Source organism: Mastomys coucha, unplaced genomic scaffold (assembly GCF_008632895.1).
Source record: "Mastomys coucha isolate ucsf_1 unplaced genomic scaffold, UCSF_Mcou_1 pScaffold7, whole genome shotgun sequence".
NCBI classification, from domain to species: domain Eukaryota; kingdom Metazoa; phylum Chordata; class Mammalia; order Rodentia; family Muridae; genus Mastomys; species Mastomys coucha.
The window spans coordinates 45351382-45375457 of record NW_022196913.1 but is presented as its reverse complement, the minus strand read 5'-3'; the positions used below and the strand labels follow the sequence as shown (position 1 = coordinate 45375457).

The following is a 24076-nucleotide window of genomic DNA, read 5'->3' as shown; positions in this document are numbered from 1 at the left end:
TATGGTTGCAAGAAAGCCTGATGTCATACAAGGATTGATAGATCTGTAGCAATGACCTTCAGAGAAAGGGATGCAAGTGTTGTAGGTGTGACCTGCCACAGATCAGCGTATGCACTTGCAGTCAGGCCTTGAGGGTATGTGCATTGTTCACAATGGGACCATGGTCACCTGGCCTCCCATCCTATAAGCCTTAGGCACTTAATTACTACAAGATATCAGCTGGGGATAAAGATGTAGTGAAAACAGGAATAGTTTCTCAGTCTCTGGGTGGTGACTTCTGGTCCCACCCTAAAACCAGGACTCCCTTCAGGAGTCAATGTCACCACTGCTGGACATCAGAAAGACTCCTTCCACAGCACTTTACAAATCCTGCTCAGTGGAACCTTCTCTCTCCCCACTGAGCACTCACCATCGTCCTTGCTGCCCTTTGAAATTCCCCCTTTGATCTATTTTAACAAATGATCACAGAACCTGCTCCCCACTCCCTCTCTGCCACTCTGTTCTTGCTGAGTCTGTGCTATGCATCTCTTAGCTCTCTCCCCATTTAGGTGACACTGATGTCACCCAGGAGCACATCACCAAACCTGGTTGTGATCATGGCTTAGCTTAAAATTGGTTTTCTCACTATTGTTGTAATTTTTAGAGTGTGTGTGAATGTGCTTGTGGGTTCTATCCTTCCACCATGGGGATGAAATTCAGATCTCCAGATTTACTTGGCAAGTACCTTTACCCACTGAGCCATCTCTCTAGCCCAAAATTGTGTTTGTAAGAGGAAGACTCCATTGCTTCTGTTATTGACCATATTTTTCTAAGCAGTCTGGCACGACTAATTATCCAGTGAATTATAAGTGTGATCCTCAGTATTAGATTGTAAGAGCCAAAAGAGCAGAACTGGCATGTTCTCCACCCTCTCTCATGCACTGGCACATGGTATACACACAGTCAGTGTTTGCTAACTGACTTCTTAAAAACATCACTGACTGAGGCAAGAAATCAGTATGTGACGATGTATCATTACATATCAAACTGTACGTCTGCCTCTTCCTAGTTGGCACATAATGTCCAGCCAAGGCTCACCCACTCATAATTTACTATTCTGGGATGTACCTGTGTCCTAGAATCTTTATCTTAGGAACTTGAATTAAAATAGTTCCCTTCAATAGTGGATATAATTCACTTTAAGAAAAATACCTACCCAGGGCTAGTGAAGTCATGCAGGAGAACCTGAAGCTGCCACTTTTCTAAAACAGCACTATCTCTAATTACACTCCATGTGCTTGACCTTATACCCTCAGATAAGTGTGCCCTCGCCAAGGAAACTTCTCTTTGCAATAGGTAGAGACCTTACAGAAAATCACAATCAATCAAAATTCACAGGTGTGGAGCCTAGTCCCAGTGGATACATCTACACCACAACTCCCACACCTAAAGCTCAGGGGACATTGTGGAAGAGGAGGTGGAAAGATTGTAAGAGCCAGAGGATCAAGGAATTTGCTGTGAGACTGTGTCTCCTAGGAATGTCAAAAGCTAAACCCATAAAGTCTCACCAGCATGGCTGCCTAACCATGAGCTGAGCAAGGACATCAACAGACATGCCAAAAGTGTGTTAGGGGGTCAGATGGAAGACCTTGAGGCCTCTACCAAAGAACTACAGGCAACTGAGGAATGTTGGGAGAGGAGATACGGCCTTCCTCAGGGAAAAGTACACCAACTGGTTATGCCATACCAAATAGTCAGCTCTACAAACATACGTATGAGTAACAGTATACAGGCTGAGCAAGTGGAACACACATATGTGTACATGTACATATGTGCATGCAACAATTAACAAGAAAGAGGTGACAAATTTGAAAGAGTAAGGAAAGGAAGAGTGGAAGAGTTGGAGAGAGGAAAGGGAAGGGGAAAACCTTTCATATATATACATATACATATATTTCCATTATAATACCAAAATAAAAAGAAAACAAACAAACAAAAACATGCTTCCCCCCCTGAAATCTAGAGTAAACTTCTAGATGAGTCAAGGCATCCTATAGACTATATAATGCAATTTAATCAGAGTGCTATTTTTTTTTGTTGTTCAAACATTTCAATATATAAATAGAAAGTTGTTTTGCTTTGTTTCAGTTGGGTTGTTTGTTTTTGGTTTCTCTGTGTAGCCCTAGCTGACCTGGAACTTGCTCTATAGACCATGCTAGCCCCAAACTGACAGCAATGTACCTGCCTCTGCCTCCTGAGTTCTGGGGGTTAAAGGCATGTGCCACTATGCCAAACCCAATACCTATTTAAGATTATTACCATGGCTGCATTAACAAAATAATTAGAATATTCACAAGCCATTCTTTATTGAACAACATTTATAAACACTATGTGCACTACAGTGTAGCTTCACAATCTCCTCCACTCACGCTTCCTTTTGTATGCATGGTGTATGTCCATGCCTGTGCAGCTGCAGGTGCCTGCGTATGCACAACTTAGGGAGCTGTCTTCTATCTGTCTGTCTATCTGTCTGCCTGTCTGTCTGTCTATCCAGCCACCCACTCATCTGTCTATCCACTCACCCACCCACTCATCTGTCTATCCATCCACCCACTCATCCATCTATCTATCTATCTGTCTGTCTCTATCTATCTATCTATCTATCTATCTATCTATCTATCTATCTCTATCTTACTTTTGGAGATTCTGAACCTGAGCTCACAAGTTAGTGATACTGTCCAGCTAGCAAGGCTCTGGGACCTTCCTAGAGTGATGTTGTAGTGCTGGGGTTACAGGCGCAAACACCACAGGTGGCTTTTTATGTAGGTGCTGGGGACCCAAACTCAGGTCTTCATGCTTGCACAGCGAGCATTCACCTGCTGAGCCACCTCTGAGGCCTACACTGTCTTTGAGTAAACTTTTTAATACAAAAAAAATTGTAACCTACTGCACCTTCCTTTTTAATCTCTCCCTTTTTGTCAGGGTAAAATAATACAATAATTGTTATTGTCAGTTTTATTATAAATACATGCCTGCTTTGCTCTGACTTTCTCTTTCCTACACTTCCCTTGCTACTGGCCCCTTCTGCCAGCCCCATCCTTTTCCTCAAATGGCCCCCTCCCCTTTCATGTAATGCATCCTCTTTGTCAGATAACTGCCCATTGTAGCTCTTTGCAAGTGTTCCATCAGAAGCTGAACCTGCAGGCGTTATTCCTATAAGAAAGGGAAGCTATATTTACTCAACTAGTCCTTCCTCAAAGAACCAATAACGGGCTGTCCAAGCTCTGTAGTTCTGGTTTCAAAAAGAAATACTATTCATGTCTCATCCACAAGAAGTCTTCCTAAGGAAGTCCAACATGTGAGTGGGAAAGCCCCGCCCACAGCGAACAGTTCTAACTCCATCCGAGGTGACATCAGCGTTAGCTAAGGACATTGTGGAAGTGTGACTAGACCTCATAAAGTTGTCAGCAACTCAGAGCTGAGTAGCCAGTTGCAAACAAACTCAAGACCTGTTCAAAGCTTTTATAGCAGCAAGTTGAAAAAGCTCCCTTTGACCACTAGCACCGAAGCCAGTGATGGAACTGACATTTCAGACTTGGTATAATGTAACTAAAGCCACTCTCCTCCCAAGAACATCTTCAGCACCCTTTCAGCCCCAGGTGGTAATGAGCTGTAGGCTGCTGCTATGTCTTTAGGTCACGTCTTTCTTCCCTGCTATGCCAGCTGTTCACCAAGGGTCTGGCTTGTAGGTGAGGAACATGGAACCATCACGGTTTTGATGGGGAAAAAAAAAGTGCTTCCTCATTGTTTTGTTGTTGTTGTTGTTGTTCTTTCTTTTTTTAATGAGGTGTTTCACAGGAGGGTTCAGTGTCCACTGCTGTTTGTATTACAGGAGGTGAAGTGTCCACTGCTGTTTGTATTACAGGAGGTGAAGTGTCTGCTGTCAATATTCCAGGTTTGTGCTGAGGGCCCAAGATCTTGTTGGAGTTTGCTACAAGGAGTAAACATTGCCTACGCATTAACCTACACTTATCACCAGCCTCCAGTCCACAGGATGTCCAGGCTGCGTGGAAACATCCGTCTTCCCTCCGGCTCACATTCACACGCTCACACTCTACTGCTTTGTTCTTCTCAGGTGTGAACCCCAAGAACGTGTCTTTGGTAGCTGGAGGCAAGGATATAAATTCACACTCTTGGAATAATCAGCTATTTCCTAAGTCGCTGGGATCCATGGGGGCGGACCTTTCTTTCAAGAGGAGTAACGCAGGTAACAAATTCGAGTCACCTACCTACCAATGTCTGATGTTTGGTTGTAAATGATCACACAGAAACTATCTGGAAAATTCTTAAGCACAGATATTTTCAGTTTGTCAACCCCTTATCTGCCACCAAGGTCCTTCCTAAGTGGCTCTACCTTCTTAGAAATCCTATCTTCAGTTTTCTCACCTCCCAAACAGAAAGGACTTCTCCTTCGCTATGTTGACCCCAAACATAAACTTGTCCAAGAAGTCAGTCAAAGGGACAGTTGGATACATTGAGAAAGGAGGTAGCCCTCATGACTTGGGGAGCTACTCCTTGAGAAACCTGGGTGACTGCTGAAAAGACCAAGTGTCTGAGGCCAGCCTGGGCTACACACAGAGACTGCATTAACTCACACCACAAAGTCAAGGGGTTTCCAGTTTTTAGCTTTTAGAAGATTAAAAAAGTGTATCACTGAACTGTGTGCTGACAGTAAATTCAAAAGGGTTGTCATAAATTACTACATATGTGTGGCTCATAAATCTAGAGTGCAGAGAATAGTAACAAAATGTTTCTCAGCCAAGTAGTCACATCGACAAGGGTTTCCCAGGCTTCTGTCTACACAAATGAAAGTCAAGAAGAGAGCGCTCTAACTGAACCTCCGAAACTCCTAAACACTCACCTGCTGGCACATAGACAACTTGAAAGGACTCACCCCATTAGCCTGTGCTCCTAACAATACCTACCTTCCATGCCTAGTAATCAAAATTTATAATAGCTATCCTTTTGTTAGTTATATGCAGTAAATCATTATAATTTAGTAATATTGGAAAAACGTACTTACTGTGGTTATAGAAATCACATTTTTTTCTAACATACACAGTTTTGTGTGATGGGTTTATAGTTTTAAGCCTTAAGTTCTATTTGGATAAAATTTGGAAGCTAAAGTATGACTTAGGGATAAGAGGTGAGTGTGAAATGTTCACCTGTGGAAAGGTGCTAGCTCATGTGCTCTTCCGTCACACTGACAGACTCTTACTCACTATGACATTCAAATTCCATTTAAAAGAGAGATAAATTAGTTTTATAACATCTATAATGATGATGAAAAATTTTAGATTTCCATTGAGAACTGTGTGAAGCATTGAGTTATTAAAAATGTGAGTACTAAGTTGGACAAATTTGGTGGTGGCAGTTACAGCACATATGCATTCCAGTAAGCACTCGGATACCACATCAGCATCCTGGATTTGTTCACATAAAACCCAACTCTCACTTCAAACGCAGTGAGAGGGAGCTTATTCTTGAACCATGGATGACTAACCATGGTTGGGAATTCAGGTTACCCTGGGTAACACATTGCAAGCTAAAAGTGGGTACTGATGTTTATCAATTATGGAAAAAATTCACAATTCAAGGCATTTGCCAAATACATTGGAGGGACCATAAGTGTGTGTGTGTGTGTGTGTGTGTGTGTGTGTGTGTGTGTTGTGAGGTGGGAGATGGCTCTGCAATAGGTCTTCTGATATCTTAGCTTTTGGGTTGGTAGACACGTGATCTGATAAGAATACATTTTATGGGTTATGTTAAATGCTAACGATGTAAGGTCAGATATTGGAGGTGGGCAATAAATGACTTTTTTTTTTTTTTTTTTTTTTTTTAATAAATGACTTTTAAGTGAACTAAAAAGAGACAAAGATCATTGGCTCTGGATTGTAACATTCTAACTCTCCACAGTCTGGCAGTTCTAGTCAGGCATGCCCATCATAGAAAACTCCACACAGATGTGTTTTGGGTTTTGAGTTTGGGGGTAACTTTAGTTTATAGATTTCTTTTTTTTTTTCTTCTACTTTTTAGTTTTTTTCAAGGCAGGATTTCTCCATGCAGCTCTGGCTGTCCTGCCACTTGCTCTGTAGACCAGTCTGGCCTTGAACCCAGAGATCTCCCTGATTCTCCCTGCCTCTGATTCTCAAGTGCTAGGATTAAAGGCATGTGCCACCACCACCTGGCTTAGTGTGTAGACTTCACACACGTTCTTCAGACCCTCTGAGAACTCAGCTTGCCCATTTAACAAGATTGGAGCACCAAACTACACCTCCGTAATCCATTTATTTCGTCTCAGCTATTTCTAGATAACATTCCCAGAGGCCACCAGTTATGCAGACTGGTTCAAGTGGCCGTGCCATTTTTGAGTGTTGTAACTTACAGTCAGCCTGACGGGGAAGCTGTGCCGGCACATGGAGACATTTCTCATTGTAGAGCTCCTTCTGGATCTTTCTACTAACCATCTAACTAACTCCTCTCCCCTCTACTCCCCCCTAACACTCTCCCTGCGGCTCTGCCTCTCACACACCTTCTTTTAGAAGACAGCATAATTAAACCGATTGAAAACCTGTCGTGCACTGGAAAGTCTGCTGAGCGGCTAGAGGACCCACAAGGTAATGTCTGGGCTCTGCAAAGGAGCTCACTTCTTCTCCTCTCAGTCTCAGCCCCAACCCTCTCACAGGAGGCCAGGGTGACCTGCTTCACAGTCAAGGCAGAGCTGGTGGGAAGAGCAGCTTTTCATGGCAATCCATAGCACCGGCCTTCTTTCCTGGGGAAATGTTCTGCGCCTATCTTCATAACTATGCTGTAAATTAGTTATGGCACCTTCTAGAAATCACAAAAGTCATTCTACTGAGAGTTAGGAATTGTTTCTTGCTTTGTGATCAATATTCCTAGGATTTTGAGGAAAAAAAAATCCAACGCTCATGTCTCACATATTCCCCGTCACTGAAATGAAAGCTGATATTAATGGCACCAGTGGATTTCCTGGGGGAGTGGCTTCAGTGGTTTCCACACCAAAGCCAACGACCAGCTTTCAGCCTAAAGACTCTGCAGCAAAGAAGCACTTCATGTAATAAACCAAAATAATTGGACGTGACTGCCGGTTCCTTTTATCCTCAGTGAAGTTGTTTGGCAATAGGGCAGCATCGTATCTACATCTGCCTAGTGAATGGCCTCTGATACCTGCCATCTCCCCTTTTGCTGCTATTTTATCTTCAGTTAGTTATTTAAGGCAGTTTCCATCTATAGGATGGAAGAAAAAGTATTAGGAATGGCAGATTTATCATAGCTATGCCTAGCGCTTCTGTCCTTCAGTAGTTACCACATTTAACATAGGGAAGAGAAGGTGATCAGGAAAGCACGCTGAAGTGGCCACTGGATGTGATTAGGACTTTGACCTTCTTTGTAAGACTTTTGAGGCTAAGGCTGTAGCTCACTCAGCCTGTCTAGTGTACATGAAGCCTCAGGTTCAAGTCCCAGCACAGAGTAAAGCAGGTGTGGTAGCTCACCCCTGTAATCCCAGCAGCACTCAGGCAATCGGAAGCAAGGAGAATGAGGAGTTCAAGGTCACCCCCAGCTCAACAGTTTCAGACTAGCCTTTTGAAGTAACAAACGGATTAGTAATCCACAGTGAATACTGACGGCTAGGTCAGTCAGTGCAAGCCACTGTTCTTGCATAAATTCATTAGCATTAAAGTTGCACAGATGTAACAGTCACAGAATGCCACGTCCTCCAGGGTCTGATAAAGAAAGCTGCTCTTTGACCTTTGGCGTTTCAAGAGCAAGCAAGCAAGCATCTGTGCTTTGCCCCAGGAGAGAGAAGAAACTGGTGGAGAGTACACTTCATTTCTAACTGTCTGCTGGCAAGTTCTTTGAAACTCTCAAGGCATGCAGAACCCTCTAGCTAACAAGCCTGCCTTGTCCCTGAATAGTGAGGCTTGCTTCTAGCTCTCAGGGGAGCCCCTGCTTCCATCCATTACCTGCCTCCCCATGGACTAGGGTTTGTCACAGCCTGTCTGTCATCACTGAAGCAGCTCCTGCTGTGCCTTGCTCCTGCTCAGATGCCATATCCCCAGGGCAGAGCTGAGCACAGCAGATCTCTCTGACTCCCTAGCCATTCCTTTGCTGTGCTTCTGTGCCCACCTGAGTATCTTCCCCTTCAGAGCTCTGTGCCTGCCTTCCTTGGTGCTAATGTTCCTTGGGGTCTGTTCAGGGGCCTGTCCATGTCCCTAGGTCCTTCTGTACTGTCCCCTCCCAGCCACAGCTGCAGGACCAGCAACTCTGAACAACCAACCAACTTCCACATCCTGACCTGGATATCCTCTACACCCCTTCCCCCAAACCTGATTCTTCTCCCATATTGCTGTCTAAAGCATGCCATCCAGTCACCTAGGCTACAAACACAGAGGCTGTATCGCTTCTTCTGTAAACTTACCTGGTCTCTTCTCCAGTCCTGTATGACTGCTTGCTTCCAACCCCTAATCTCTCCTTTCCAGTACAGCAGTGACCTCATGACTGGTTCTGCCTTAGAGCCCCCCTCACTCAGCAACCTATCCTGTGCTGCTTTCACACTGATCTTTGCTAACAGTACGCTGGTGAAGCTTGACAACGATGAGAATAATTGACTGTCAGATTCTATGAAAGAGCTTTCCTCCATGTTCAGAACCTGAAACTCTTATGGTAGCTAGACAAGTACAAACATGAACACCCATATGTGTACACACACACACACACACACACACTAAGAAATAGAATAAAAAAGCCTTGTGTGTCCAGGATTCAGATACTGGCTCAGTTCTTACCAACTGTGGGAGCTCAGGCAAATTATTCACTATCACAGAACCCAGGGGGTATAAAATAGCTCTTCTGGGCTGTCCAGGGACTGAGTGAGAGAGTTTCTATGACTGGTAGCATCCTGCCTAGACCACCGCAGCTCATAGCACAGCATTTCGAAGTAAGAAGGGTAATATTCAGTCACTCTACAGCACCTTAAAGGCCCCCTTCTGACTGAAACTCCCAATGCATTAGCAGGAAACCTTGGGAGCTACACCACTTACAACCAGACGGGATACATGCCTTCCTTTCTCAAGAAAGAAGTGGGATCAGCTGGCCAGAGGATCCACTTGGCACCTCTTGGTGCATCGGCTTCGGGTAAGAGTGATCCCCTGAGACGGTCTGAGATTTCTTACTAGAAGAGGTTTTCCCTTCTAAGAAGATGAGGTCTGTTTTCTTGAGGGAAGACTTAAATTACTCTCACCTTATCAACAGTTCCAAGTGGCTCCCTTCCCACAATGGTTTCTACCTGGTGCTTGGCCCCAGGAGAGGCCCCATGCAGCAGCATCATTGAGAAAGGAAGGCAAGCCCCCCGACCCCGGGAGGAGAGAGGTGTATAGTGAAGGGCAGTGGGGAAGAGACACAGAAGTTCAGCACAGGAACTACTAGTGAGGCAGAGGCCAGAAGTGCCCGGCCCTGCCCTGGGGACAAATAACTATGTGACCAGCAGCAGGACATAAGACAGGCTGTGTCAAAAACAGAATTTGGACATCTACTGATTTCAAGAACTTTCTAGAGTGAATGGCACGGTTACCATCTGCCCACTTGTGGGCAAGCACATTATATACAACTGGTCTCTAGGGAGCCTCAAAGGTTTTAGACCAGTCTTACAATGAGTCATCTACCATGACTCAACCTCCATTTTTAATATAAGAAACAAAACGTGATGTTTAGAAGTATTTCACTATCTGGATACTGACTTTGAGGAACTGAGAGTGGGCCTTTTTACCAAAACAAAACAAAACATAACACGACTAAAGGCTTTTCTGTCTCAAATCTGTGAGCTTAGCATACATATACCTGCTTTCAGTTTTTAAGTAAATGGCTCTCATAACTCTGCATCTCTCCATTTAATCTGCTTCCAGCTCTCCCTCCAGGCCATGATAGGAAGAGAGGCAAAAAAAAAAAAATAAAATAAATAAAAAGTAAATATTGCTCACTCTCAAGTGGTGCAAGCAACCCTTTAGGAAAACACCGCCTTCCAGTGTCCCACAAGAGACACAATCAGGTCGTTACTGTATTTACTTGACTATCCCCTCTCTTCTCATAGGCTCCCTCTTTGCCCTAATGCCTTCACCACCTCCTAATTTCTCCTTTTAAAAGCCCCTAACACTTCCTCATCCCCTGCCTCAGAAGTACCAAGACCAGGGGGAATGGCTTATATAAAGAGCCCCACCCACAGAAGCCGCAGAGACGCCCCTGGGTGGTTTTCCTGGGGAGTCTATTCTATTCACCTAGATAGAGAGGGCAGCAGCTGCAGGTCCAGGGAATGATTCCAATCCAAGCTGAGCGTGGTGAGTTTGGGGGGGGGGTGTAACCCCAGCATGTGAACTGTTAGAAAGCTCACCCCAAGCATGGGCAACAAGTCACAAAAGCTGAATCACTGGGACCCCTGCAGAACTTGCAGGCAGCTTTAGACCAGTCTGTCCCCTCAGCAACTGTCTGTTGCTTAGCTGGCCTCTGGAAAGGGCCTGTGTGTGATTCAGTTTCCTGAGCCTATAGTCTTATACAATTATTGTGTTCCCTTAGCCTCTCCTACTCTGTACTCCACTCATGGCTCCATTTGGACCTGAGGCCAACTATGTTAGCTCATCACCTGACATTTTCGTAACACCTTACTGGCCTTTCAAGACGCACAGCCCTGACCTTCATTAGGCACCTTAATCACTTTGAGCCCAGTAAGGGCAGTATGAAGTGACCTGCCAGACCACTGGCAGAATGTGCCCACCCTTCCTCCTAACCCCCAAATACTCTATAGTAGCAATCAGAGTGCCAGTCTGGGAAACAGACCAGCAAACACATTATTCTGTGGAAGGTGCAAACTGGTCAGGTGCATCTCAGTAGTGATGCTGAGTTGACCCCAAGAGCATCAGTGGCTGCCCAGTGTGAAAACACAGATGAAGCTCAGTACAAGGACTGGTGGACTCCTCACAGAGACTGCATGAAACCTGGCTGTCAGGGTGAAGAGAAGAGGGCCTGAGGAAAACATTCTAGCCCCCGGATAATGGTTTATGCCTTTGTCATTGGAGATCTTTAAGCAATTTCAGCTTGTTCAAATATCAGTCGCTTAACAGATTTTATATTTCTCTCAAATCATAATAACCCACTAACACTGGACTAGCCTCTCACAAATCTTTACACAGTAAACATAAAAATAAACTTTGTGATTAGAGGTTTGGGCTCCTTTAAACACTACTGATTGGAGCTAGAGATGGCTCATTGGTTGAGAGCACTTGTTGCTCTTGAAGATGATCCAAGTTCAGTTTCCATCAGCCACCTGACTGCTCATGACTGCCTGTAACTTGGGTTCCAGGGATTTCCATGCCCTCTTCTGACCAGTTTGGGCATTGTACACACATGGTACACACACATATATTGCAGGCAAAAACACTCATACACATAAAACAAAAAACAAATCTTTTTTTTTTTTTTAAGATTATTCTTTAAGGGTTTGTGTGATCACCCATGGTTTTTCCAATAAAAAGATAAGCTTGTGACGCTGGGCTATGGTTCACTGATAGAGCTCTTGTCTAGGTGCATAATACCTAGCATACCTAGGTGCTAAAGAAGTACCTAGGCATAGTACCTACTACTAAAGAAGGGGAAATGCAGGGAAGGAGAGGAGGGAGAAAAGCAGGGAGAGAGGGAATGGAAAAAAGGAGAGAAAAGAAAACAAGAGAAAAGAAAAGGGTACAGCTATAGATGTGATAGTACACGCGTTTGATCTCAGGACTCAGGAGGCAGAGGGAGGCAGATCTCTGGGAGTTCCAAGACAGCCTGGTCTATTTAGCAAGTTCCAAGCCAGCCTGAGGTATATAGTGGCATCTCAAAAAGTATTTTTTTAAAGAGAAATCTAAGTTCTCCAAAGCATATTTTCACTTGTAAAAGGAGACTACAGAACCTCATATGTATAGCTCCATGAAGCCAGAGTTCCACAAAGTTCCATGTGTGTCTTTAGGAGTGGTGCCATTGTTCTTCAGGATACAAGCAGGGTGTGGTGTGAGATGAGTCACCACCACACTGAGTGAGGTTCACTGACTAAAGAACCACACAGGTCTCTTGGTTGGTTTACCCTCCAGTTAGCTATCTAGCTAAGAGCCGCAAAATCTGAACGACGTGGAAAATTCTAGTAAATGCCCACATTTACTAGAATGGAAACTAGGGGTTTTGCTTGAGACAGATGATGGGCAACACCTGTAATCAGCACTGGGAGAGTAAAGGCGAGCTGAGCCTGACTGGGGCCACCCTGTGCTGCGTTGTGAGTTCCAGACCAGTCTGAGCTACGTAGCTAGAACTTGCCTCAGAAAATAAAAAGACACCAAATCCAAACTAAATAAAAGCCTTCACATTTGCTCCACAGCTTTCAAAGACAAATCCAAATACCCCTACAAAATGAAGATGAATTGCTTTATTTTGAATTTGATAATCAAATACATAAAATTCTCATCTCTTTCAGACTATACCTGGAGCACAAAAACTGGGCGAGGCCAGTTTTCGGGACGAACTTATAATCCCACAGCCAAAAATCTCAATATTGTGAACCGCACACAGCCAGTTCCCTCGGTGCACGGGAGGACAGACTGGGTGGCTAAGTATGGAGGCCACCGGTAGGAGAGGTGGAAGCCCTGAAGCATTGCTCCGTAGAGGACGATCAAGCCCCTTGATCCTGGGAGCCGTCTACAGAGCCTATTTCTACCTAGTTCCATAAGACGCACACAACCGTGGGCGCCTCAAAGAGCGGAAGTCAGCTCCGGATCTCTTCCTTTCCCGGAAATGCAATGCATTTTCTTAACTTGTGGCCAGCAGTGCTGACGCAGCACCATGCTGAGACTTTTTGAGCGGGACTTTAAAGAGTATTGAATAAATTATTTGCCAAAGTATCAAGTATTTGATCTACCAATTCCTAGATAAGTACACAGGCTTTTAGAGAACGACTCTGGGAAGTGAGTACACAGGGCTTCTCTTTTGCCTGTTGCATAGTAGCCTAGGCTATTGAGACATGGCCTAGCGATTTGCCTCTGCTCGCTTTTCATAGTGGTGAGGCAGGCTCCTGGGGCTGAGATACTGGGCTGACTTGGCAGAGTCTATTCTCCCACCTTGACAACATCAGAAAGGTGGTAACTACCTTTCAGTTTTCTACATTTGAAACTATGAAACGAGTGAGCGGTCGCATCTTAGCAGGATATCTTAGAAGCAAACCAGTCTCTATGAGAGTATGCCCGTCTCAGGTTAGTCCTGTTGTTGAACCTTGACTAACCTGTGAACTCACAATGGCTGTCCGACTCTAGCTTGGTGAGTTCCACATTAATCACACCAGGGTTCTCTTGTCGGTTCATCATTAAGAGCGTGCTTGAAACCGCATCCGATGCTTGTCCGTCTGACTGTCCCACCTCCTGTTTGCGTGTGTTCCTACCTGACAGAGGTAAAGCGTGCCAGCTGGTCCTCAGGCAAACCCTTGCTGCTGCAGGGCTCTTAACTAGCCTCTGACCTTCCCATTAGAGCTGCAGGGCAGAAGCACTCAGTTGCCACAGCAGAGTTTCATGCAGTTCGTTGTTCCTACTTTTATACCAAAATTGTTTTGTTTTGTTTTTTTTTTTAGATATTTTGAAGTCAGGACTACTTTAAACTTGCCACTCGCTGGGTTGGGCATGATTAGTACTGTGTATTTTTTTGAAAGAATAATGTTATTGCCTGCTGATATTTTTATGTATTTATGGCTGTGTAACAGATGCTGATGGAATTGGCATCGTCTTGTGGGCACTGCCCCAAAAGCACATTATCAAATCATATATTTTTGTATAGGAGATATAGCTGTTCATATTTTACATATTTAAAATGTTAAAACTTGAAATAGTAATTTATCCTAGTCCCAATGGTTATGTGTATTTGTACAAGTTTATTGTCTTGAAGCTAATAAAAAAAAAAAAAACTCCTTGGTGTTTCTGAGAAACATGGACTCTGAATAGATATATGGTTAACTAGTGTGGTTTTTTTTTCTATCATTAAACTTTATATTCAGTGGTCCATTTTGTTGTGGTTGCTTTCTTTCTTTTTACTCAACATACAATGTGTTCAGTATATTCTGACATTTTTTTTAACTGTGTTCTTGCGGCTCTTCTCTTTCCCATCCCTCCACCCCTTTGCTGCTCTTCGGACTCCTTTCCCTGTCATGCCCATGTGTTCTTTCCTTCTGCCCACTCGCATCCTTCCTCACCACCCAGTAGTGCCCTCTCTGGGACTCCTTTCTAGGTCTGTAGACTTTACTATCCTTATTCTTTTTGCCTACACACATGTATACATTACAGCCACATCAGAGGAAGAACATGCAGTTTTAGCCTACCTGTGTTTGTACTTTCTAGATCCATCCATTCTCCCGAAAATTTCATTTTTTGTTATAACTGGATAACTTTCCATCTATATATCAAGCCTATTCTTGTTATCCATTCATCTGTGGATGGATGTCTAAGCTGGTGGTTTTTACTTGCTGTCTTTAGTACAGAAACGCTAAATGCATGTGCACATCTCTGGCAGGGCATGGATCCTTCCCAGGGATGTTGCTTTGTTTTGTGGCAGTTCCAGATTTAGAGTATGAGTTCCCATGTGGCCAGTCCTTCCTTCATCCCCTACCAACTTTCCCTATCAGCAACATCTTGCACTGCTATAATGCCTCTTTCCCTCCCTCCCTTCCTCTCCTTCCCCCCTCTTCCTTTTACCCCTCCTATGCTGGGGATGGAACCCAGGGCTTTACACATGCTAAGAAAGTGCCCTACCACTAAGCCACACTGCCAGCCCCTAAAATCTATATTTAATAGATTTGGGTATTTGAAATCAAGAATGCTAAGTCCTGGGCAGTTGTGCACACCTATAATACAGCACTCGAGAAAACGAAGAATTGTGAGTTCAAGGCCATCCGAGGGTACATAGTGATATCCTTTAATAAAAAAAAAGACATGTATGTCAAGATAGATCCGATCTATGTTATAAACATCATACAGGTATTCAAAACTTGTATTTAAGGGTGAACTGGATGGGAGGCACATCTATAATCCCTACCACTTGGAAGGTGGAGGCAAGGTAGTGAGCAGAGGTAGGGAATTCAGGCTCACAAAGGAAAACTATATTGAAGACACTAAGCCTGCTTTTAAGACACATAAGCACAGATGTGACAGCAAGTCCCTGTTTTTATTATACAAGCCCATCTTAGAAACTCTCAAAGGGTTTCATGTGCTCCTTTGTTTGGTTTGGTTTTAGTTTTTTTGAGACACAGTTTCATGTAGCACAGTTAGTTTCAAACTTACAAAACTGAATATGACCCTGAACTTCCGATCCTCCTACTTCTTCAGCTAAATACTGGGATTATAGCCATGCCCCCCAACAACCAGTCCAAGTCTCAGGCTACATCCCAGATGCCTCTGACAAAGATGGCACCAGAGCAATGTTCTTAATAGAAAACTTTATTCTCATGGATAATGTCACTATAACATAATTTCATAGCAGACCTGTTCAAAACATCCCACATCACTAATGTCACCAAGAGATTTCACACACTTCTGGGCAGGACGTGTAGCTCTGGACCCCCAGTGTTGACACTCAATATTTTACCCCTTTATCTACTAGTACAGAAAAGGGAGACATCATAATGCAAGAACCAAGCCACATAAAGGCAGCATGAGCTGAGGTGGGACACTCGCCACCTCTGAATGGTCACCGCGGCAACGGCACATCTTCCCCTCTGTGTGCTCAGTGAAGGTCTTTGTAAAATGTCTGAATATGTAAATATGCTACACGTATCTCTTCAACATTGTAATGTGGAGGTCTGGAGAGTTTCTACTCCTCAGGAGCCCACGCAGGGAAATGGCTACTATGGATGGGGCGAACTCAACATACTAATTCCAAGTTTGGCAACCATCAGCAAACTGTTCAAAGGAAAAAAAAAAGTCATCAGGAAAAGTATACAACAGGCAACTTTTTTTTTTTTTAAGGAACAAAGTGTGCAGGTCCCTCACAACTTTGTGTGAGAAGTGCTGAAGTAGAACACACACATACGTGTAAACACACACCTCCGAAGAAGCACAGAAAATCCATGCCAAGTCTTAACAGTGGCACATGGAACTCCTAAGCCAATGCCAAATGACTTGGGCTGGGCAGTGGTGGCACATGCCTTTAATCCCAGCACTTGGGAGACAGAGGCAGGAGGATTTCTGAGTTCGAAGCCAGCCTGGTCTACAGAGTGAGCTCCAGGACAGCCAGGGCTATACAGAGAAACCTTGTCTCAAAAAACCAAACCAAACAAACAAACAAACAAAAGAACAAAAAACAAAAAAAAGCAAAAAAGCCAATAACTTGGAAGGCTGAAGAAAGGGCAAGAGAGACCAACACCCTAGGGGTCACAGTGCTGATTCATGGCAGGTCTCTGCCTCCTAGTTTAGTGGTTGTGACCTTGATCTATAGAAACTTTTTTGTTTCTGGTATAAAAGGGTTTTTTTTGTTTTTTGTTTTTTGTTTTTTGTTTTTGTTTTTGTTTTAATTTTTTTTTAGTATAAAAGGTTTTGATCAGCATAACCATACCCATAGACAAGCAGGTATTTACTTCCTTGAGATAGTTTGTTCTCTCTCTTTTTTTTTAATTCTCCTTCCTCCACAATGCATTTATCATACTTAAGAACTTGTCAATTTAAGAGTTTGGTTTAGGGCTGGAGAGATGGCTCAGCGATTAAGAACACTGACTGCTCTTCCAGAACTCCTGAGATCAATTCCCAGCAACTACATGGTGGCTCACAACCATCTGTAATGGGATCTGATGCCCTCTTCTGGTGTGTCTGAAGACCGCTACAGTGTACTCATATAAATAACAAATAAATAAATCTTTAAAAAAAAAAACCAGTTTGGTTTAGGTTTAACAATTAAAATTAGAAAATCGATTCAGTAAAAAAAAAAATTCCCTTTTAGCAAAACATTCAATAAAGGACACTCAAATAACTAAATAGAGAACCAATGTGGACAGTCTCACACAAGCACGTGTGACAATGTCATGTAGGGACACCTAGGACATTCTGCAGAGCAGCCTCAAGGCCATGTCTATGGTGAGTAACTACACTCAGGTATTAAATCAACCACACAGGGTTCTGTAGCCTTTGCTACTTGTGTATAAACTAAAAATGGGAGTTGAAGTCTAGGGTCGAGCACACACCAAAGCGGGCACATTTCTGACTGTATGAAACCTCTGGAGTGCAACCTCAACACTGTCCATGTAAAGAAGGATGCAAAGTACCTGGCTCCTGCGATTAACCCTGCGGGCATAAATTTCCCGGAGTTGTAGAATCTCATCCCCATAATGCCAGCCAAGGTCCCGGATGTAGCTGAGAAAGAGAAAAAGTTATCATGATCAGATCCTACGCACAGGATAGAAGTGAAGTCCTATCCACCTTCTGAGGCCCAGACTATCTGAGGGGCTGGGGGGAGGGGGGAACTAAGCTTCACTGCTGCCCACAGCATTCAGGTCTAAGGACAGACACTGGCCCAGTAAGGCCCTTCACACTCTGCTATGGCTGACTCTGGTTGTCCCCAGAGGCTGTTTTCCTGTGCTTAGTTCTCATGTTGGGGCACTACTTTGGAGTCTATGGAGTGGACAGAAGATCACTAAAGTATGGCTTTGAAGGCTGCATCCACCCCAGGTCTCTAACCTGTTTCCCGGTCCCCTGAGCTGTGAACAAACCCTACAACAAGGGGCTTGGCTCTTCCCTCCACTGTGCCTCTATCAGGACAGCTCTTTGAAACTGGGGACAGACAGCTGCTCTGCCAGGCCTGGTGTCAGGGTGTCAGGGAGGGAACTCACCTCCCCAAGCAAGCAGCTTCTCTGGCCTCACTTTCAACACTCTTCTGCAAAACCCAGTGTTCTGCCACAAAAGGTTTCACTTTTTCAAAAATACCATGCAGTTTCTTTACCTCCTGGTATAGGTAGTACTTTGCTGACCACCAAGTGTTCTGATAGAAAAATGCTGACTGTGTGTGCTAAACTAGAGATCTGACTGTACTCAACAAGTCTCCGCCCTCCAGTGTTTCAAGCCTCAAGATGCAAGCTAGCTTCAAGAATTACACACAAAGTCTAATTTGTCCTACAATAAATGCTACACGCATGACCTTATGGGAGGGGGGGCCACTGATTCAGGAATATTACAAAAGGGTCAACTAAGGAAGCAGAGACTTAGTCCGTGTCTGCAACGAAAGCAGGAGTGAATGAGCTGAGGAAATCGCGCTCTAGGCTGGGGAGCTAGTACCGACAAAGGCCCTGACAGGAGGGGGCATGTGACAAGGTCATTGGCCATTTGTGTTGAGAAGACTCTGGACACGTGAAATAAAGTTAAAAAAAAAACCAACAGTGAGCTTTGTATAGATACAGGTCCCTGTGAGACTTGGGGACGAATACCACAGTCAAGGGGACAAAAACAGAGTCTGAAGTGGATCCATGATGCATGGAAGAGGAAGGAGTAAGGAAAGTGTAAGTGGGTTTTTACGGAAGCCTCTGAAAGGGAAGGGGAAAGCCAGCGGCCAAAGAGGAAATGCACTCTGAGATTCTTCTTCATCTAAACAAGTCAAAGTTGACTACATATTGTATTAGCTGGTTTTGTGTGTCAACTTGACACAAGCTGGAGTTATCACAGAAAGGAGCTTCCCCTGAGGAAATGCCTCCTTGAGATCCAGCTGTGGGGCATTTTCTCAATTAGTGATCAAGGGGGTAGGGCCCCTTGTGGGTGGTGCCATCCCTGGGCTGTAGTCTTGGGTTCTATAAGAGAGCAGGCTGAACAAGCCAGAGGAAACAAGCCCATAAGGAACATCCCTCCATGGTTTCTGCATCAGCTCCTGCTTCCAGACCTGCTAGAGTTCCAGTCCTGACTTCCTTTGGTGATGAACAACAATGTGGAAGTAAGCTGAATAAAACCTTTCCTCCCCAACTTGCTTCTTGGTCATGTTTTCTGCAGGAATAGAAATCCTAAGACACATGTGAACTTTATGTGTGGAGAACCTACACAGGGATACAGATAAACGATGGGCCCAAGACAGTTCAGAGACAGGAGCCAAAGCCCTGGTAGAAGAGAGAAAGGGAAGAAGAGATGGCCTAGAAGCTGCAGGCTGTAAGGGAGACTATGGAGTGCTTGCTGATCTGTCTGTCTGTTTCAATCAAGTACTCGTGGGATCTCTTGTAGAGAGCAGAATCCTGGGATCAGAGAGGCAGAAGTGGTGTGTGAGCCGTTCCACAGCACAATGAGGAAGCTGTTCGGAAGAACTGGAAGCCCTCTCTTTCCTCAGACTGCCCACAGCTGGCCTCCCTTCCTAACCCACTGCTATGGGCAGAGCCTATGTGACACTGTCAGTGACACCCGTAGGAGGGTTGGCTTGGCATGTGTCCTTACACTGTTCGTGTGAGAGGCACAGAGGTACCACACCCCCAGCAAAGGCTAGCACTCGGGAGGAGACCAAGGAAAATGTGTCAGAAAACACCATGATAAGAATTCATCTCCTCTTCTCCCTTCCTGCACAGGCTACACCCAGGGCCCTTTATCTACAGTTCCACAGAGTCAAATTACCTGACTTGACATTGAGTGTAAATGCTTCCCAAAGGCAAGGTCTGTCTGTGTCTTACACAATTAACTGCCTATGAAAGAGCTGTCCAGATGGGGAAAAGGTTATGTGAGCTCAGGCCTCATGGGATGTGTGAGGTTTCTCTTAAGTTTCAAGCAGGCTGTCTTCAGTATGGCACACCTCAGTAGTTAACACACACTGTCTCGTCCAGTTTAAAACAAGTCTCACTGGGAAGATTAAATCCATGTTGTGTGAAACCCTTCAGTATTCAGTACACAAAATGGAAACAACCCGGGGGTTCTCCAGAATGAAACCCACCCTCTATTTTGGCAGAAGCGGCTGAAAAGCAGAGAAGAGAACCTGCCACACATGCCCACCAGTCTCACAGCCAAGCAGAACACAGCAGCAGAGCCTGAGGCAAACCTACCTAGGAAAACCCACACATTCCTGGGATCCTGAGACAGCTGGTAGGCACCCAGGCCCGCTAGGCCCCCGAAGAGGAGTCCAGCAGCCAGGGACGGCACACTACCTGGGGAGAAGCACACAGGTATGCATCCATGTTGTGATGTCAGACATTACATAAAGAGCATACAAGGCTCCCCTCCCCTGCAAAGGAAAGCTGCCAAAGAGAGGTTGTCTTCACAAGACTTATGGCCACAGTGTTCCCAGCATGGGGGAGTCTTCAGAGTCCACCATAGAAGTCAGGGTCTTATCACCCCCCAGCCCTCTCTCCTTTAGGAGGCATGAGTCAGTATGGTGTTTGTCTGACTCACATGAGGCCCTGGCTTGAGCCTGGGTTAAACAGGCAATACAGAATAGAGGCGTAAGGTTTCCTACTTAAGGAGCTGAGAGAGAGCACAGTGTATGGCAATGGTCGATAACAGCCATCCACTACCACCCTTGCCTATCTGTATGTAAAGAGGAAAAAAAATGCCTGGCTCGGCTCAGCCAGATAATCAGAGGCCAGTGCACGGAGAGCCAGGAGCCTGACTATGCAGGATGCATTCAGGGTCTAAAGCAAACTTGAGTCAAGCAATATTAGGCTTCAAGGACTCTGGGGACTCACATGTCACTGGACTAAGGTGACAACTGTAAGAGTAACAGGAAGGGCTTACCTGCTTTGACATAGCCAATAATCCCACCGGTAGCAACCAGGGCTGCGTAGCCGAAACCAAAATAATGTAAAGGCACCCTGAAATGGCAAAAGGGAGAAGCCAGTGCCAACCAAATTTAAAATACAACCCAGCGTGATGCTCACAGCCTTGATGATGAGGTGCCCCCTACCCCCAAGGCTGGCAACCTAAGTTTGATTACATTACCAGAGATCCACATAATAGGAGAAGGTAAACTCCCACAAATTGTCCTCTGATCCCTACAAATGCAACATGGCACAAATGCATCCACACACACACAAAAATAAATAAATGTAATTGCTTAAATCATCAGCTGGGAAAAAAAGGTTGTCATTTCCAGCAAATCCTGTCAGTGTCCAATCAGAAAGAAAGAGAAGCCAGGTAGCAAGCTTAGTGACAGAACTAGATTCAAGTCTGAGTCCCAGGTCACAAGTTCAAGGATCATGCCACAACCCACACTGACCGCTGGCCAGTGCCAAGCTGAAGGCTCCTGTCATGTGCCCTGGTTTTAGAAGTTCCAAGTGATTCTATTCCGATGCACAGGACACTTACAGTGGGCCACTGTCCTTCTGCATTGTTCCGTCCCTTTGGAGACCACACCAGGCCTGCACCTGTGGAGGAGAGGTCAGAGCAGTTAGGAACACGCAGGCCTCTAGCAGTCAGAAAGAAATGAGTTCAAGGTACAGCAATGGGTGTGGATGCAACTGGCCCTTGAACACACAGCCACGAGTGGCCCTACCTCTGCTGCCCAGTGGGGGTAACTGGGTAGCAAGTAAAACACTTCCGTGAATACCAAGTGCTGTAGAGACACCAAATATTTTTTACTACAGCCTCCGATGTATCACAGACCCACCGAAGCGAGCAGGAGTCACTTGGATCAGCTCTGGACCAGCTGACTGTTCACCAGTTAACTGACTGCTAAATAAGTAAATGGCCTATCCCTCCACTCTCCTTAGCGTCTCCGAGGGTCATGGTAAATGCTGCTTTCTCTCAAGCGTTCTCAATACTCATTTTGCAAACTTTTAGAGACCCCTGAACCTAACCCTCAGCTCCTGTTAGGCTGGAGCAAGGGACCAGAAAATGCCCGGGAGCCCGAGTCGCAACTGCACTAGACCCGCTACATCCCTACAAAGTGACTCCTGCTCTTTTACGGAAAAGCACTCCGTGGAGCGGAAGTAGCGCACGCGCGTTTAGGTTTCCACTCCCGGAACCGCGGTTAAGAACATTTTAGAGAAGCGGGAAGCGAGCCGGAGAAGCGAGCTTAGCAGAGGCGCGACTGCGCGTGAGGAACCATGCCCAGGTGGTAAAATCGGCAGAGTAAGAACCCACCCAACCAACACCGGAGCCGGAGCTCGCAGGCCTGCGCAGGAGAACGAGGGCGCGACCCGACTGCAAGGAACAGAGGTCAGAAGCCGGGTGTGCAGACGTCACTGCGCGAGCAGCGTCCTAGCGGGAGGGGCGGGGCCTGGACGGACGGGAGGGACCTAAGCTGATTGGCTGGGCGTCATCTTGGGCGGAGCTTCAGTTGGTGGGGTGTGGCCTTGTTCCGGCTAGGGAAAGGTGGGGTGGAGGAGCGCCAGGTTTGGCTGCAGAGTTTGGGGTCTGTACTCCGCTGGTGATTCAGTTTAATACAAGGAAAATGGGATAAATAAGAGCCATCAGGAGAGGGTGCCAGGCTGGTAGAAGAGGCATATCAGCCACAAGTCAAAGCAACTCAAAGTGTTTATTTACTGCCATGTGCCGAAGATAGATCTTGTTTTTGTTTTGTTTTATTTTTCGAGACAGGGTTTCTCCGTATAGCCCTGGCTGTCCTGGAACTCACTCTGTAGACCAGGCTGGCCTCGAACTCAGAAATCCGCCTGTCTCTGCCTCCCAAATTCTGGGATTAAAGGCGTGCGCCAACACCGCACAGTGATAGATCTTATGTATAGACATTTAAACAGTGAGCCAATCTATTTTTAAGAAAATTTGCCCCGGGAAAGCCTAAGCATTTACTCTTAATAAAGTCTCAATTACAAATCAAAGTTGACCCCGAAGAACCAATGAGTTTACTAAAGTTCCTTACAGAGCATGGCTAAGGAGTTTCAGGCAGAAGGGAAGTGACCCTAAAACAAGTCACTCTGGAAGGCCTATACCCAGGAGAATGATGGCTTCCTTATGACTGTGTAGATACAGCCCCCTCCTCTAGTCCCTCTCCACCTATAAACTCTAGCCCTTCCTCAGGTCACATTCAATTAGGACAGAATGCATGAAACTGGATGGGAGGGGAAACTGGAAATAGGTGAGAGGGCCCCACAACGGTCTCCAATCCTTTTATAAATGAAGGTGAGCAGTCAACAAGCCCAGCTGGGACCATCCTTTGCAAGGAGGCACACAGCTGACTTCATGAAGATAGTGGCAACCTGGAGCAGATAGTACTGTAGAACAGAATCACACACTATCAGAGATACTGTTCCTTTTGGTCCTTAGAGCACTGCGGGTCTTGCTGTAGAGGACATGTTCAGTCAAGGACTTAATTTGGGGTTTGCGATGCTCCTCGTCATGTAGATTTTGAGTATTTTGTCTCCTGTATATCATGAATGTCTCACATAATTTTGGTGTCTGTGAATACAGCATCTTAGACTATTCAACACACTTTATTTTCCCTAAGGTGGGCGTCTGTACTGCCCAGGCTGGCTTGAAACTCCTGGCCTCAAGTGATCCTCTTGCCTGAGCCTCCTAAGTTACTGAGGCTCCAGCCACGTGCCATCTGAATTACTATTTATACCAGCCTCATACACTTCCCCTACTGTGCACTTCTCAGGAAACCATAACTCTTTGCCACTATGGGTATAACAGTGGCTGGCTGCACCAAGATTCCCGGATGCTGGAACAAAAGGATCCCCTAAGTAAACTAAGACTAGGTAGAAGATACAACTCACTTCAGTAGGCACTAGGGAAAGGTTAGGCTCCAACTTGCAATCAAACAACATAGAATTGTTACAAAAGCTTGGACAACCAGGAGATTCCAGCTAACAGTATCTATCACTGAAGCCCATGTTTGTTTTTAACTTCTTGTTTCCTTTAGACACGATCTTAGTCTGAAACACCCTGAATTCCTGGACCTCCTCCTCCCCTCCTGAATGCCAGGATTACAAGGATGTCTCACCATACTCAACTGAAACATTAGTTTACATACAGCTCCTTGCAAAGACGAGTTATCTTGTATAAGAAAACCAAACTCTTATCACAGATGACTTTGTGTTAGTGGGGATGTAAGAGAAACG

At 45.2% G+C, this 24076-nt stretch overlaps 2 protein-coding genes across 10 annotated transcripts in view; one reads left to right on the top strand and one right to left on the bottom strand.

Moving 5' to 3' along the window:
• The window catches only part of Mak (male germ cell associated kinase), a 52413-nt gene extending 39436 nt beyond the window's left edge, over nucleotides 1-12977 (top strand). For 3 of the 7 annotated variants that reach the window (XM_031358231.1, XM_031358233.1, XM_031358232.1), the window contains 4 exons: nucleotides 4115-4246; nucleotides 6582-6656; nucleotides 9073-9195; nucleotides 12554-12977. In XM_031358231.1, coding sequence (XP_031214091.1) covers nucleotides 4115-4246; nucleotides 6582-6656; nucleotides 9073-9195; nucleotides 12554-12708 — 485 coding nt within the window. In that variant the 3' untranslated portion in view covers nucleotides 12709-12977. The remainder of the gene's footprint in view (nucleotides 1-4114; nucleotides 4247-6581; nucleotides 6657-9072; nucleotides 9196-12553) is intronic. The other 4 variants (XM_031358234.1, XM_031358236.1, XM_031358235.1 and 1 more) reach the window with 4 other exon arrangements.
• A 1001-nt stretch (nucleotides 12978-13978) lies between these two features.
• On the bottom strand, nucleotides 13979-22280 carry LOC116081651 (transmembrane protein 14C). Of its 3 annotated transcripts, none has more exons than XM_031358240.1 (6): nucleotides 22140-22270; nucleotides 21363-21421; nucleotides 20793-20869; nucleotides 20105-20206; nucleotides 17369-17456; nucleotides 13979-15028 (listed from the first exon to the last, which is right to left on the bottom strand). In XM_031358240.1, exons 2-6 carry the CDS (start codon nucleotides 21383-21385, stop codon nucleotides 14998-15000), a joined length of 321 nt encoding a protein of 106 aa, XP_031214100.1. In that variant the 5' UTR covers nucleotides 21386-21421; nucleotides 22140-22270; the 3' UTR covers nucleotides 13979-14997. The 3 variants fall into 3 exon arrangements, with proteins under 3 accessions (XP_031214100.1, XP_031214098.1, XP_031214099.1); XM_031358238.1 differs by lacking the exon at nucleotides 13979-15028 and adding an exon at nucleotides 15534-16013 and having other exon boundaries at nucleotides 22140-22280; XM_031358239.1 differs by lacking the exons at nucleotides 13979-15028; nucleotides 22140-22270 and adding exons at nucleotides 15534-16013; nucleotides 21664-21964.
• Nucleotides 22281-24076: the final 1796 nt, after the last annotated feature.

Coding starts and splice junctions, on each gene's coding strand:
- LOC116081651 (XM_031358238.1), bottom strand. CDS start 21,385: ATGCAGAAGGACAGTGGCCCACT. Junction 17,457..20,104: donor GAATGTGTGGGTTTTCCTAG/GTAGGTTTGCCT, acceptor TCTCTTTCTCAG/CTACATCCGGGACCTTGGCT. Junction 16,014..17,368: donor GGGTTAATCGCAGGAGCCAG/GTACTTTGCATC, acceptor TCCTTTGAACAG/TTTGCTGATGGTTGCCAAAC.